Source organism: Felis catus, chromosome C1, assembly GCF_018350175.1.
Source record: "Felis catus isolate Fca126 chromosome C1, F.catus_Fca126_mat1.0, whole genome shotgun sequence".
Lineage (NCBI taxonomy): Eukaryota > Metazoa > Chordata > Mammalia > Carnivora > Felidae > Felis > Felis catus.
Window position 1 is genome coordinate 209,825,789 of NC_058375.1, and position 12,456 is coordinate 209,838,244.

The 12,456-nt window shown below is 46.2% G+C and overlaps 1 protein-coding gene across 6 annotated transcripts in view; it reads left to right on the forward strand.

Annotated features, from left to right (window-relative positions):
- The window catches only part of RHBDD1 (rhomboid domain containing 1), a 133,696-nt gene extending 124,339 nt beyond the window's left edge, over window positions 1-9,357 (forward strand). For 4 of the 6 annotated variants that reach the window (XM_045034556.1, XM_045034557.1, XM_045034555.1 and 1 more), the window contains one exon: window positions 606-736. In XM_045034556.1, the coding sequence (XP_044890491.1) occupies window positions 606-721 (116 nt within the window). In that variant the 3' untranslated portion in view covers window positions 722-736. Of the gene's footprint in view, window positions 1-605; window positions 737-8,296 lie in introns of those variants that run through there. The other 2 variants (XM_023259746.2, XR_002744947.2) reach the window with 1 other exon arrangement.
- Window positions 9,358-12,456: the final 3,099 nt, after the last annotated feature.

The following is a 12,456-nucleotide window of genomic DNA, read 5'->3' on the forward strand; positions in this document are numbered from 1 at the left end:
CATCTGGACCTGGGCAATCCTGTGTCGCCCCTGAGGGTCCCCAGAGCGGGGTCCGGCAGAGATGCAGGCCTGGTGGGGCGAGCTCAGCAGCTGCCCCCTCTGCACACGGGTGTGGAATCTCCATCAGAAATGTCCTGTCGGCAGCCTCCCCCTGAGGCCAAGTGGACACGCTGGCCCCGGAGCTTCTGAGAAGACTGTGGAGTTTTCATTTCCCGAAGGGTCTTCATCTTTTTCCTAGCCTCTCCCTGCTCACATACCTACGTTTTTTTTATCAGAACGCGCTCTTTCCGCACAGATGGGAAGTCCTACCTTCGGTTCCTTTTTGTCGGCTGTAAAGCGTGTTCTCCCACCTGTGTCTCGAGACAAGGCCCACGTGTGGTTTCTGTCACCCCAACCAGACACGTCGGGCCCCTCATCTGTGCTAGGCAATGAGAATGCAGAAGTGAGAGACCTCTGCCCTCAGGGAGCCCTGTGTTTAGTTTTCCAAGAGTTTGTACATATTTGTCCAGTGAATAACCCTACATGGTTTTGAATTTGGGGGGGAAAATACAGTCCTGAAGTATACAGATATTCTTAGACATAGTCAACCTCTTCTCAGTTTCCAGAATCAGCTGATAGGATGGGTAAACGGAGGTACCTACAGACTGCTGACCAAATGGCATTTTGGTCAAAGAAACACTTTAGATCAAGGAAAGTTTGGAACATTCTAAAGCATCGTTAAATGTATGAAAAAAAGTGTTTGAAAATCATCGTTAGTGTCATGAAAATCTTATGATAAACTGTTGAGACAGTGATGGAATTTTCAAAGGATTTAAGACAGATCTTAAAAAGAGGAAAGTTTTTTAGTATTAAAATTCACATTCATTTGTTTAAACAAAAATTCCATGAACAACCCAAGTGTCCATTGATAGACGAATGGATAAAGGAGATGTGATATAATATATAATGGAGTGTTATGGGTGCCTGGGTGGCTCAGTTGGTTAAGCGTCCGACTTCAGCTCAGGTCATGATTTCGTGGTCTGTGAGTTTGAGCCCTGCGTCGGGCTCTGTGCTGACAGCACGGAGCCTGGAGCCCGCTTCGGATTCTGTCTCCCTCTCTCTCTCCCTGCTCACGCTCTGTCTCTCTGTCCCTCAAAAATGAATAAATATTTTTTAAAAATTTAAATACATAATGGAGTGTTAGCCGTAAAAAAAAAAAAAAGGCTGAGGTCTTGCCATTTGTGACAACATGGATGGACCTACACAGGGCATTGCACTAAGTGAAATAAGTCAGAGAAAGACATATGATTTCACTTATGTGTGGAATCTAAAAAGTAACTGAATAGACCAAAAGCAGAAACAGACCCATAAATACAGAGAACAAGTTGCTGGTTGGGGGGGGGGGGGGGGGGGGGGATGGGCACATGGGTGACAGGGAGTGGGAGATACAGGCTTCCTGTTACGGGATGAACACGTCATGAGGCTAAAAGGCACAACACAGGGAATATAGTCACTGGTAGTGACTGGTAGTCACAATACGGATAGTATTGTAATAGCGTGGTGTGGTGACAGACGGGGGGCTCCACTGTGGTGAGCACAGCATCATGGACAGGACCGTCGAATCACTAGGTCGTACACCTGGAACTAGTCTAACATCGCGTGTCAGCTACACTCAAGTTGAAAAGTGTCATATGCCAGTGACTGCTAATGACAGGTGGACGCTCAGCCTCTCCTTCCTCCCTTGATGCTCCTCCAGCACAGTGAGGTAGAAAGTGCATCGAAAACTGTCTGTGTAAGAAGTTACAAACTGTTCTCTTGTGTATAGTATCACTTGATGGTGAACTACCAAGGCTGCCCTTTGCGGCTGGGCCCGTTGCTAAAACGATGCCTCGTCAAAGGAGATCCTAATCCCAGGTCCCTTTAGTAACCCAAGAGTGGTTACTGTTTACACTGAGTCTTGTCCAAGGCAGAGGCAGACTTCAGATCCTGTCTCCAAGTCACGATTAAGGCAATAGTATTGTTCAGGTTTACAGAGTCTGGTTGGGGATTAAGGAACACACTCACACACATCAAATCTAGAACAGAGTAGAAAGGGGCCTTCCTGGGATGGAGTCCTGACTCTGCCACTGACCCAGCTGTGTAGTCTTGGCAAGTTACTTGAAATCTCTAAGCCTCAGTTCCTCTGTCTATAAATAGGGAAGTTCCACTTGGGGGCACAGGTAGAATAAAAACCACATACACAATGTGGATCACAAACATAATATAAAAGGAAACCACTCACAAAGGTTACATAGTGTATGAATCCATTTATGCATGAAAATAAAGGAGTCTCCACCGGTCAGAAATCAGGGTTGTGGGTTCTCTTTAGTTGGGAGCAGTGACTTAAAAGGGCACGTGCAGAGATTGACGAGTGTCGGAAATGTTCTGTATTTTTTTTTAACGTTTATTCCTTTTTGAGAGACAGAGACAGAGCACAGCTGGGGTGGGGCAGAGAGAGGGGGAGACCCGGAATCTGAAGCAGGCTCCAGGCTCCGAGCTGTCAGCGCAGAGCCCAGTGTGGGGCTCCAACTCACGAACCATGAGATCATGATGTGAGCTGAAGTTGGACGTTTAACTTCAGGTGCCCCAGAAGTGGTCTGTATTTTGATCTAGGTATTGGTCCCACATGTTCAGTTCATGAAAACTAACTAAGCTGTGCACTTTTTAAAAAGGAGGGAGAATAAGAAGGGTGAGCATTTAGTAATGGCCCAACAGATGTTTCTTGTCTCCGGAACTTTCTGTTCCAGAGGTCAGACTGTACATTGTCTGTATTGGAAGAAACACTAGACCTGACCTAGTAGAGCCAATATTTTAGGTTACTTGACTTGCTCACTGAATTATAGCCTATGTATTGTAAGTCTATTGTAGCCCTAAAGATTTCCAAAATTAACTGACTTAAGGTCAGAGAGGCAAAGTAGCCATTGAGTGGATCTCCATTTCAAAGCTTCTCATTTTGAGATTCCAGATAGAAGTTCAAAACCAAGAAATCCCCACTGTGGCTGACTCGATTGGTTGAGGAGTAGAAATGGGAATATTTTCCCTCTCAAGTCACTTCTAAATGTTACCTTTCTTGTAAACCATGATGATGCTTCCATTTGTATGGAGTTACGAGGTTTTAGGTGAACTTCAGACTCTTTTTAAAGAGATAGATAGACAGACAGACAGATATGTATTATAATTAGTGACTCAAAAAGTAAAGTGGTCTTATGTCCTTAAGTATCTCCCCTTTTCAGAGAATGTCTTGCCAAATTGTTAGGATTTCTTCCAGCCTTGTTGGTCGTTGTCAGTAAATGACTTAGCAACCATCCTTTCAGAAGGCATTTTGGAAGCTTTGTAATTCATGGAATACTAATAAAGTAACCTTAAAAGAGAGAATGTGTATCCCATGCTGCTGCCCTCATTTGACAATAGAAATCCCTGAGAACACTGGTGATTTATTTAGAGGTTTCCTGGTTGTTGTTGGTTTTTTTTTTAAAGTGATTGCCTCTTTAGCTCCCTACTGTAAGGGAAAGATACGCCATCCTGTGACTCACATCAGTCTAATTTCACTGAATCGTACAGTGTGCTCATCAGATCATGGGCAGGATCTGTGAATACCAGCAAATTAAACATCTCTATTTACAGGGATGGCGTACGGGAGGGAAAATGGCCATCAACTCATGGTGCTCTTTTTAGCAATTCTTATCTGGATGTAATTGCAGAAGTTACTGCATTATACATAAGGGTAGAGAACTGAAAATTTTTCCATCAAGAACCATGAATCAATAAATCTTATGATCTCACTACTGGTGCTATAATTGAGCTAAATCATCTTAAACTGGGCACTGTTCCTGAGGTTCTTTGAAGCATGCTCGCTGTTTCTCTGAGTAACATTGAGGGCTGACCTCCATTTACAAGGACACGGAGGCAGGGCTCATAAATACTAATACTCTGTACCAAGTTCACCAGAGCAAGGCTGTCTCACCCAGGCCTGTAAATGTTCAGTGCGTGATTTAACTCGGCAGAAAAAAGGAGGTCTTGGCTGGGCCCACCAGCTTTCCCAGGGACTGAAAAGTCTCCTGTGTTGTTACAAAAGATGCTGTTAACTGGAGGTTGTTAATTACCTTTTTCCTTTTTGTATCTGTTTCTTTGAAGGCAAATATTTAGTAAGCAGCAACTCCACATTTTATACAAAATGCTGCCAAAATGCTGCCCAATAGAATTGGGCACTGTCTTTTAAGAAGTCATTTTATTTTGTGTCTTCCACCAAGTTACTTAACGATACTAACAAGTAGACATGTGACACGTGACTCATGATGGTGGTAGACATGAAAAATTATAACAACCAGCACTCATCAGGCACTGCCTGCGTGCCTGGGGCTCAGCTAAGCATTTTATTTGTAGCATTTCTTTTCTTGCCTCTCAACAGCCCAGCAAAGGAATCCCTTTATTCCTATTTTATGGATAGGGGAGCTAAGGCCTAGTGAAGATAACCAGCTTGCTCAGGGATGTATAGCTATGAGTGGAGGAGTCCGGATTTTGTCCCTGGTGGTCAGACCTCACAGTCTTGGAAGGGACCCAGCCATCACCTGTTTGAGCAGCCTCCCCTCACAAAGGAGCCTACTAGAACCTGCAAAATGGAGACTGGCCTGGGGTGTCCCTTCCGGTTCCAGGCAGGGCTGGAAGCATCTGATGACATCCTATGAACACCTTTCCCATCACGTCCCCGGGGATGGGGGCTGTACCTTCTCCCACCACCCAGCTGAGGCCCGTCCACACCTTTGCCAAGCGCTTAACAAATGTTACAGGGGCACCTGGCTGGCTCAGTTGGTTGAGCATCTGACTCTTGGTTTCAGCTCAGGTTGTGATCTCGCAGTGTGTGGGTTCGAGCCCTGCATCAGTGCAGAGCCCGCTTGGGATTCTCTCTCTCTCTCTCCCTCTCTCTCTCTCTTTATCCCTCTCTCTCTGCCCCTTCCTCTCCCTCTGTCTCTCTCAAAATAAATAAATACACTTAAAAAATATAAGTACATATTGTAAACATTTCTAAGACCCTTTGAGAAATGCCTTGTAGAGCCCCGTGGAGGCTGTGGAGAGAAGTAAAAGACCATATGACATAAGTGGAAACTCTAGAAACACAGAAACAGTTTTAAGAGTAAATGAAAAGCAGGGGGTGGAAGACGAAGCTTAGCTGAGACTTGAATGGGTAGCAGAGGCCTTGCTGGCCCAAAGCACAGGCTTTAAATACCCATAAAATCGGGCCTGATTACAAACCGGGTTTTACTGTTACAATCCGGGCCCTCTGGTGGTCCTGGAAAGTTAGGAATTTCAGGGGCCCCTGTGGGAGCCTTGTAGTCATATCTGTGGTGACAGCAGAGTCGTGTGGAGTTGAGGGCTCAAGGCTGGACCTTCCTTTTCTATTTCCAAATGGGAGGAGCTCCCATGTCCGCGTGGGTTTGGGCAGGAGCTCACGGGGATGGCGTCAGAGGTGACAGCCGGTGTAGGGGTAGTGGGAAAGCGGGTAGACGTGACCTCGTGTGTGTCCCCAACACTCTGTGAGCCAGTTTCCTCGTCTGTAAACTTGGGGTCCTGAAACTGGGAGTGAAAGCTGACTGAAATAGGGCACCTTAGAAAAGCTCTAGGAGCAGAAGAGTGATGCTTGTTCCCCTGATGGGAGTTCTCTGCTTGCTTGCGCGGCACTTCCGTTGGCTCGGCCCCGCCCTCCCCGACTGCCCCTCGAGCAGGTCCCAAGTGCACGTGTGCGAGCTGCTCGTTTCGCGGGCCCCAGGAGCCCCCACGGCCTACAGCTCTGAGCCCTTCCCTGCGTCTCCATCCATGGAAGCCTCAGCTCTCCACCTTTCTGCTGTGGACACCATGATTCCCTTTGGGAGGCCAAGCACTCCTGCCGCTTCCACGGGCTCATGCCCAGTGGCCCAGGCTCCACCTGCCACGTTGCCCCTGACCCCGTCCACAGCTCTGCCGCTGCCTCCCTGCCGCGCTGGTAGGGGTGTCACTACTGGCCTTCACTCCCAAGTGCCTTATTGTTGCAAACAACTGTTGAAGGGAAAGCAGGATTTGGATCTCCTCTCATGAAACAGTTTCAGGCAATAAACTAGTGGTAATTGGATTCATGAGTTTCTCTGTAATGTCAGGCATTTGCCACTTGGAAACAAAGACAAAATTCCTTTTCAAATACATATATAGCAAAAATCGTATCCAGTTAAACTTTTCATCTTTTTTGTTTAAATAACTTTTTAAATGTTTGCTTATTTCTGAGAGAGAGAGAGAGAGAGAGAGAGAGAGAGAGAGAGAGTGCAAGCAGGCGAGGGGCAGGGAGGGAGACGCAGAATCCAAAACAGGCTCCAGACTCTGAACGGTCAGCACAGAGCCCGATGCGGGGCTTGAACCCATGAACCACGAGATTATGACCCAAGTCACAGATGCTTAACCAACTGAGCCACCCAGGCGCCCCTAGACTTCATGAACTCTTTATGGTGGAAGTCTTATGAGCCTGTTCTGTGTTTGAATGCCATCCTTAATGAAGGTTGATAAATTGGCATATATTGCTCTGAACCAAAAAGCCTTCGAGTAGAGCTTGGCCAGCAGGAGTGAGTATGAAGCTAGGCCTGCCCACTTGACGTTTAGGTTTTCTAGTCAGGAATGGCCACAGGGTGTCCAGGAGGGGTAATTCTCCCATGGTCTCAAAAGGAAAGGAGAACCAGATAAGCCTAAGTGTTAGGGAAGCAACAAAATGAAAAAAAAAAAAAAGTTACCTTTTGACTGCCGTTTCAAAATTTCTCATCATCTGACAGCTGAAATTCCTGTTGTGGAGTGAGGAGACTGACTTTTTTTTGAGATATTATTGACGTACAGCATTGTGTAAATTTAAGGTGTGCAGGGGCACCTGGGTGACTCAGTCAGTTGAGCGTCCAACTTCGGCTCAGGTCATGATCTCGCGGTTCGTGAGTTTGAGCCCCACGTCGGGCTGTGTGCTGACAGCTCAGAGCCTGGAGCCTGCGTGGGATTCTGTGTCTCCCTCTCTCTCTGCCCCCTCCCCTGCTCGCACTCTCTCTCCCTCAAAGATAAATAAACATTAAAAAATATTTTTAAAAAACTTAAGGTGTAAAACATGTCGATTTAATACACTTACATCTTGCAATATGATTACAACAGTAGCATCAGCCAACATTTTTATCATGTCAATATTTACCAGTTCTTCTTTGTGTTGAGAACAGTTGATGTAGCCTCTTAGCAACTTGGAAGTTTCCAATACAGTGATATTGACTGCAGGCACAGTGCTGTACCTGAGATCTCCAGGATTTATTTACTCACTACAAGTTTATACCCTCACTTCTTCCACCCCCAGCCCTTGGTAACCGCCATTTACTCTCTGGTTAGGAGTTCAGTTTTTCAGATTCCACGTGTAAGTGACATCATACAGTATTTGTCTTTGCGAGCAGGTTAATTTCTCACTGCTTTCTCCAACTCTTTTTCATCTTGGGCTCCACAATGGTCATATCAATGTATATTACCTGGAAACACCTTGGAAAAGGTGCCAGTCTTAGAGAATGAGCAGAAAGCCTTTTGCAGTGATGATTTCCATGGTCTTCCATTTGATTTTCAGATGTTAAGCCTGCATTTTTGTCTGCTCTCCCAGATAATTGGTCAGCGTGGTAATCGGGCCCTTGCTGTGTGGCCTTGGATGCTCAGTGGTGTTTGTGTGTTTCACGCAGACTTGATTCTCACTGGCTGGGGTGCAGGTGGCAGGGTGCTGCAGGAGGCAGCCGGGCAGAGGCAGGGAGAGGGGGGTACCCAAAGGTTGCTGAAGAGAAACTAATCAGCATACTTGGTGGGGAAGTTAGACACAGTGACAAATTACCTCTGGACATAAAAAATAAAATAAAATACAATGAAATGAAATGAGAAAAAATAAAATAAAATAAAATAAAATAAAATAAAATAAAATATAAAGCCCTTGAGACATTGTAGAAGCTAGATGATGCAAATTATGAAGCGTGATGGAAGAAAAAATAAAAATGGGGAGATTTGTCAAGAATCTTCAAAAGGACTGGATTACACTCCTAGACTGGACCGCACTAAAAAGATTTACTTGATGCTGACACTTAGTATTGACAGCTGAAGTTGAAATATGTTTGTTACATTTCTGCTTCGTGCTGAAACAAAGATGACACCCCAGCCATCTGTCTTCTCTCCCCCTTGAAAGCCTAGGAAGCAATACCCTGTAAATGTCAGAACAATGGATGGGCAGTGTTTGAGTCTCCCTTGTGTTTTCTCACTACAGGAAACAGCCCCCCGGGTCCCCTGCCCTACGGGTTCCGTCTCTCACCAGAGGAAGAAATGAGGAGGAAGCGGCTTCACAGATTTGACAGCCACTGAGGGGGCAGGGCATCCTGGGCAAAAGTGGTCCAGTCGTGTGATCATTGCCCATGTGGCTCATCATTTCCCAAGCCCCTACTTGAACCAAAAGCACAGTACAGCTTTATTTCGCATCTGCCTCGGCTCGTCACCCCGTGGCCCCTGTGGGTCTCCATCCACCAGCAGATTGACTTGTCTTGAAACCAGACTTCTGGAAGCAGCCCACGGCTCTCTGGGCCCTTCTCCCGGCCTCCTCCCGTGTCACAGGCGGAAGGTCCGTTCCTCCAGGCCTCTGCCTCGTTCTGGTTTTGAAGACTGTGACTTTCACCAGCCTGGAAGGTCAGGCCCCCCCTTCTGTCCGGCGTGCCCAGTGCGGGGCTTGGCGAGAAGAGAGAAGCCATGCCTCGGCCTCCTGACACGTGGCCGCGATGACTTTCCGGGAAACACGACGTGGCTGCCGTAAGAGTGTATTGTCCGCTCGCCCTTGCCCGAGCACCTCGGCCTCTTGGGCGCCCACGTGCGGGTGGCGTTGACAGCGTACTTGACTTGTTCTTCCATTGCTCTGTCTTTAGAGACGTCGGGCTGAAAAGGCCTGGGTCAGACCTCGGGGACGCCGCCTACACACTCCGTTAGACATCAGGTGGCACTGACGCTGGGGGCGCACAGCGGCCTCTCCAGCGAGAGGATAGGTTCCCAGAGATGTCACTTGGGTTAGTTAACCAGCCAGCCAAGCAGCAGCAGGTGCTACCAGCAGAGTAAAGCAGTCATTTGGTGGGCTGGTCGCTGAGAAAGCCCTTTTGAGGAAGTATTTTTCCCCCATAAAAGTGCCTTTTAAATGGCCACTGTAACAGCCGCTTGTCCTGCCCAGGTGCCCAGGACCCACCTAGAAGCCCTCAGTGTTAGAGCCCACGGGCCATCCATGTCACTTAAGACTATTTCCTGGTGCCTGTGTTTCATGAATAAAAAGACAAAGTCAGATATCACTGATGTCTTATTGTCACTGAGGTATTTATCTTTAAAGAGAGTTGAAGCAGAAAAGGATCTTCCTATTTTCGTTGATATTTCTAGCATTTATATATAGTTTTATGATCATGAGAGTAATATATGTGCCTTATATATGCATAAAGCAAACATCTGAAGGCAATATACCCATATGTTAACAGAGGTTATCTCCGGGGGCAGAGCACGTAGAATTTTTGCTTTCTGGTTTTTTACAATTTTATATCGCAGTGTTTAAAGAATGTGTGTATTTGGGGCGTCTGGGTGGCTCAGTCAGTTAAGTGTCTGACTCTTGATTTCGGCTCAGGTCCTGATCTCATAGTTATGAGATCACATCCCACATCAGGCTCTGTGCTGAGCACAGAGCCTGCTTGGGATTCTCTCTCCCCCCCTCTCTCTCTGCTCTCTCTCTCAAATAAAAAAAAGTGTGTATTTGTATGTATGTATATTACTTTTGCAATCAATAAAACTGATTTATATAATAAAACCAGAAATATATAATCAGGAAAATAGATTTAATAAGGACTATGTCTCCATTGAGAAAATTCACAACAGAAGCAAATATAAATACATGTACAATTTTAAAATTTATTATATTTTCACTACTTCTAGGTACACAAAGTTAACATTTTGGGGATATTACTTTCTCAATTTTTCTTTGTACACGTTTGACAAACTTGGAGCATGCCAACTATGCAGTCTTGTATACAGTTTCCAATCTGAATTGATCTGTGAGAGGCACCAACCTCGCATACAAATGAGCTAAGAAACCCCTTGAGTCTTGGGAGCACTTTGACCTGCACGATGATACCTGGGCTCCACAGGTTAACTTATAATCAACATGCAGCTACATACAGCTTGTTTACTATATGAATTGTATCCGTGAGTCTGATAGCCGTAAACATGTCCAATGTTCAAATGTCATTTCCCTTGCTCCCAAACTCTACGGATTTGACGCCCATTCTCCTTATTAGAAATAACCTCATTCTTACAGACTGTCTTCTCACAGCACATTGTAAAGGCAATTCTGTGATAGCACTGATGTCTTGCCCTGTTATTATTTGTGCACAACTACACAAAAACATGCCTTCTACGCAGGGAGCGTGGATTGTGAAGGGCTCTGGGACTGGGTGTGCACCGTCCTTCTCGCCCCTGCCACCACCCAGAGGCGGGTCCTGGCTCCTGGGAGGCACTCATGAAATGTTTTCCCACCAAAGTGTTCTTTCTATTACATTGAAAGTCCAGCCACTGTATATAGAAGTGTTTTTCTTAGTTGCTGTTGAGTCCGGTATAGTGGCTCCTTGTTCTATTTGTATACAAATAGATACAAAGACACCGGAATTGGATTTTGTATGGTGGAAGTAACAGAACATGCACACCTTCTTTATTTGTGGAGTGGAACAGCATTCAACTCTAGAGATGTGGGACAGGCCATTTTAGTTACAAACAACGAAGATGTTCTGGCCATTAGGATAATTACTTTGTTGTTAACAGACTGGCCTGGGACCAGTGCTTATTATTTTCAGGGTCCATCTTGGGTTTATTTTCCTGCAATAAGGAACCCCCAGAATGATGTCAACACACTGGAATTAGCTTGAGAGAGATAAACAAGAGCAACTGTATGAGACAAATTCTCTCCCATAGAGGGTAAGCATTTAGGGCTGTTTTTACATTTTGGTTTGTAGGTTAGCCCATCGTGATTTCCTGATTGTCTGGTAAGCATCTGGGTGCCATACTCTGGGTGTGGTCAGTCAACCTAGGAGACCTCTCAATTCAGAATCTCTCTGTGCTTCCGAAGATGAGGGAAAGGCTAGAGCTGCTTCCTTGTAATGACCCTGAGCGCAGTCATTGCCCGTGATCTCAAAGTCGTACGTGCTGGGTGTAGCTTCCTCCATCCTGTGAGGCTGTCTGTTGCTGCGGCACAGGTCAGTGGTGAATGGCGGGGCTTGGTAGGACCAGGGTCAGTCTCTCTGTCCGACACTTGTTCGGCCACGGGGGAGTGGATGAGACCCGCCACCCAAATGGACTGTAAGGCAAGGTGTGGCAGTGCTGGCCTCCTTGTTCCCAGTCTTCCGTTTCTCTTGAGAGGTTCGGTATTCAATAGAGTTGTGTTCAATTCGTCATTTTTATAAATCCTTATGTATACAGCTCTTCTTTCCCTTCCCATGGGGTATCGCAATCATTTCCTGATTTTTTTTTTTTTTTTGCTCCCAGTCTTGCATTTTAGAATCACAGACTCTGCTTAGAGGACCTTAAAATCTCTCAATTCATTGCTCTTCTCGAGACTTAAAATCCCTCTTCACTCAGCTCTACGTGGCTCTGCCACTTAATCTTCCAAAACGGACTCTTGTGATGGCCAGTCAGCATCTCAGTACCCTTTATTGTCTCTCTGTTGCCAGAGCATGAAGCTGAGACTCCTCAGCCTTGACCATGGGGCTCCAGCCAGCCTTTCGACCTCACCCCCAGTTATGCATACCAGAGACTGCACGTCCACTCACGGGTCTCCCTGTCTGAGGCGTGAGCTTGCCCTGTGACTTCACTGTGATGTGCTTTTACGTGGGACAGTCTTTTCCTCTCTCTCAGCCCATCCAGACCCTCCCTGTCCGGCCCCCAGATACCAATAGCCCAGAATGATCTGCTCTTGTTGGCCGTTGTTCACAGTCCTCTTGGAATTTCAAGGTATCCTGCAGTGAAAGAATGTCTTTGCTCTTGGGGCGCCTGGGTGGCTCAGTCGGTTGAGCGTCCGACTTTGGCTCAGGTCATGATCTCACAGTTTGTGAGTTCGAGCCCCGCGTCAGGCTCTGTGCTGACAGCCCGGAGACTGGAGCCTGCTTCGCATTCTGTGACTCCCTCTCTCTCTGCCCCTCCCCTGCTCACACGCTGTCTCTCTCTCAAAAATAATAAAGATTAAATAAAGATTTAATAAAGATTAAAAAAAAAGAACTAAAAAAAAAAAAAGAAGGTCTCTTCTCTTCTAGATTGTAAGCTTCATGAGGCAGGGACCATGACTGTTTCTGTGTATCTCCTCACGGTACCTCCGACAACGTCTGCAGCATCCGAACCAATAAATGCCTGTGTTTTGAAACA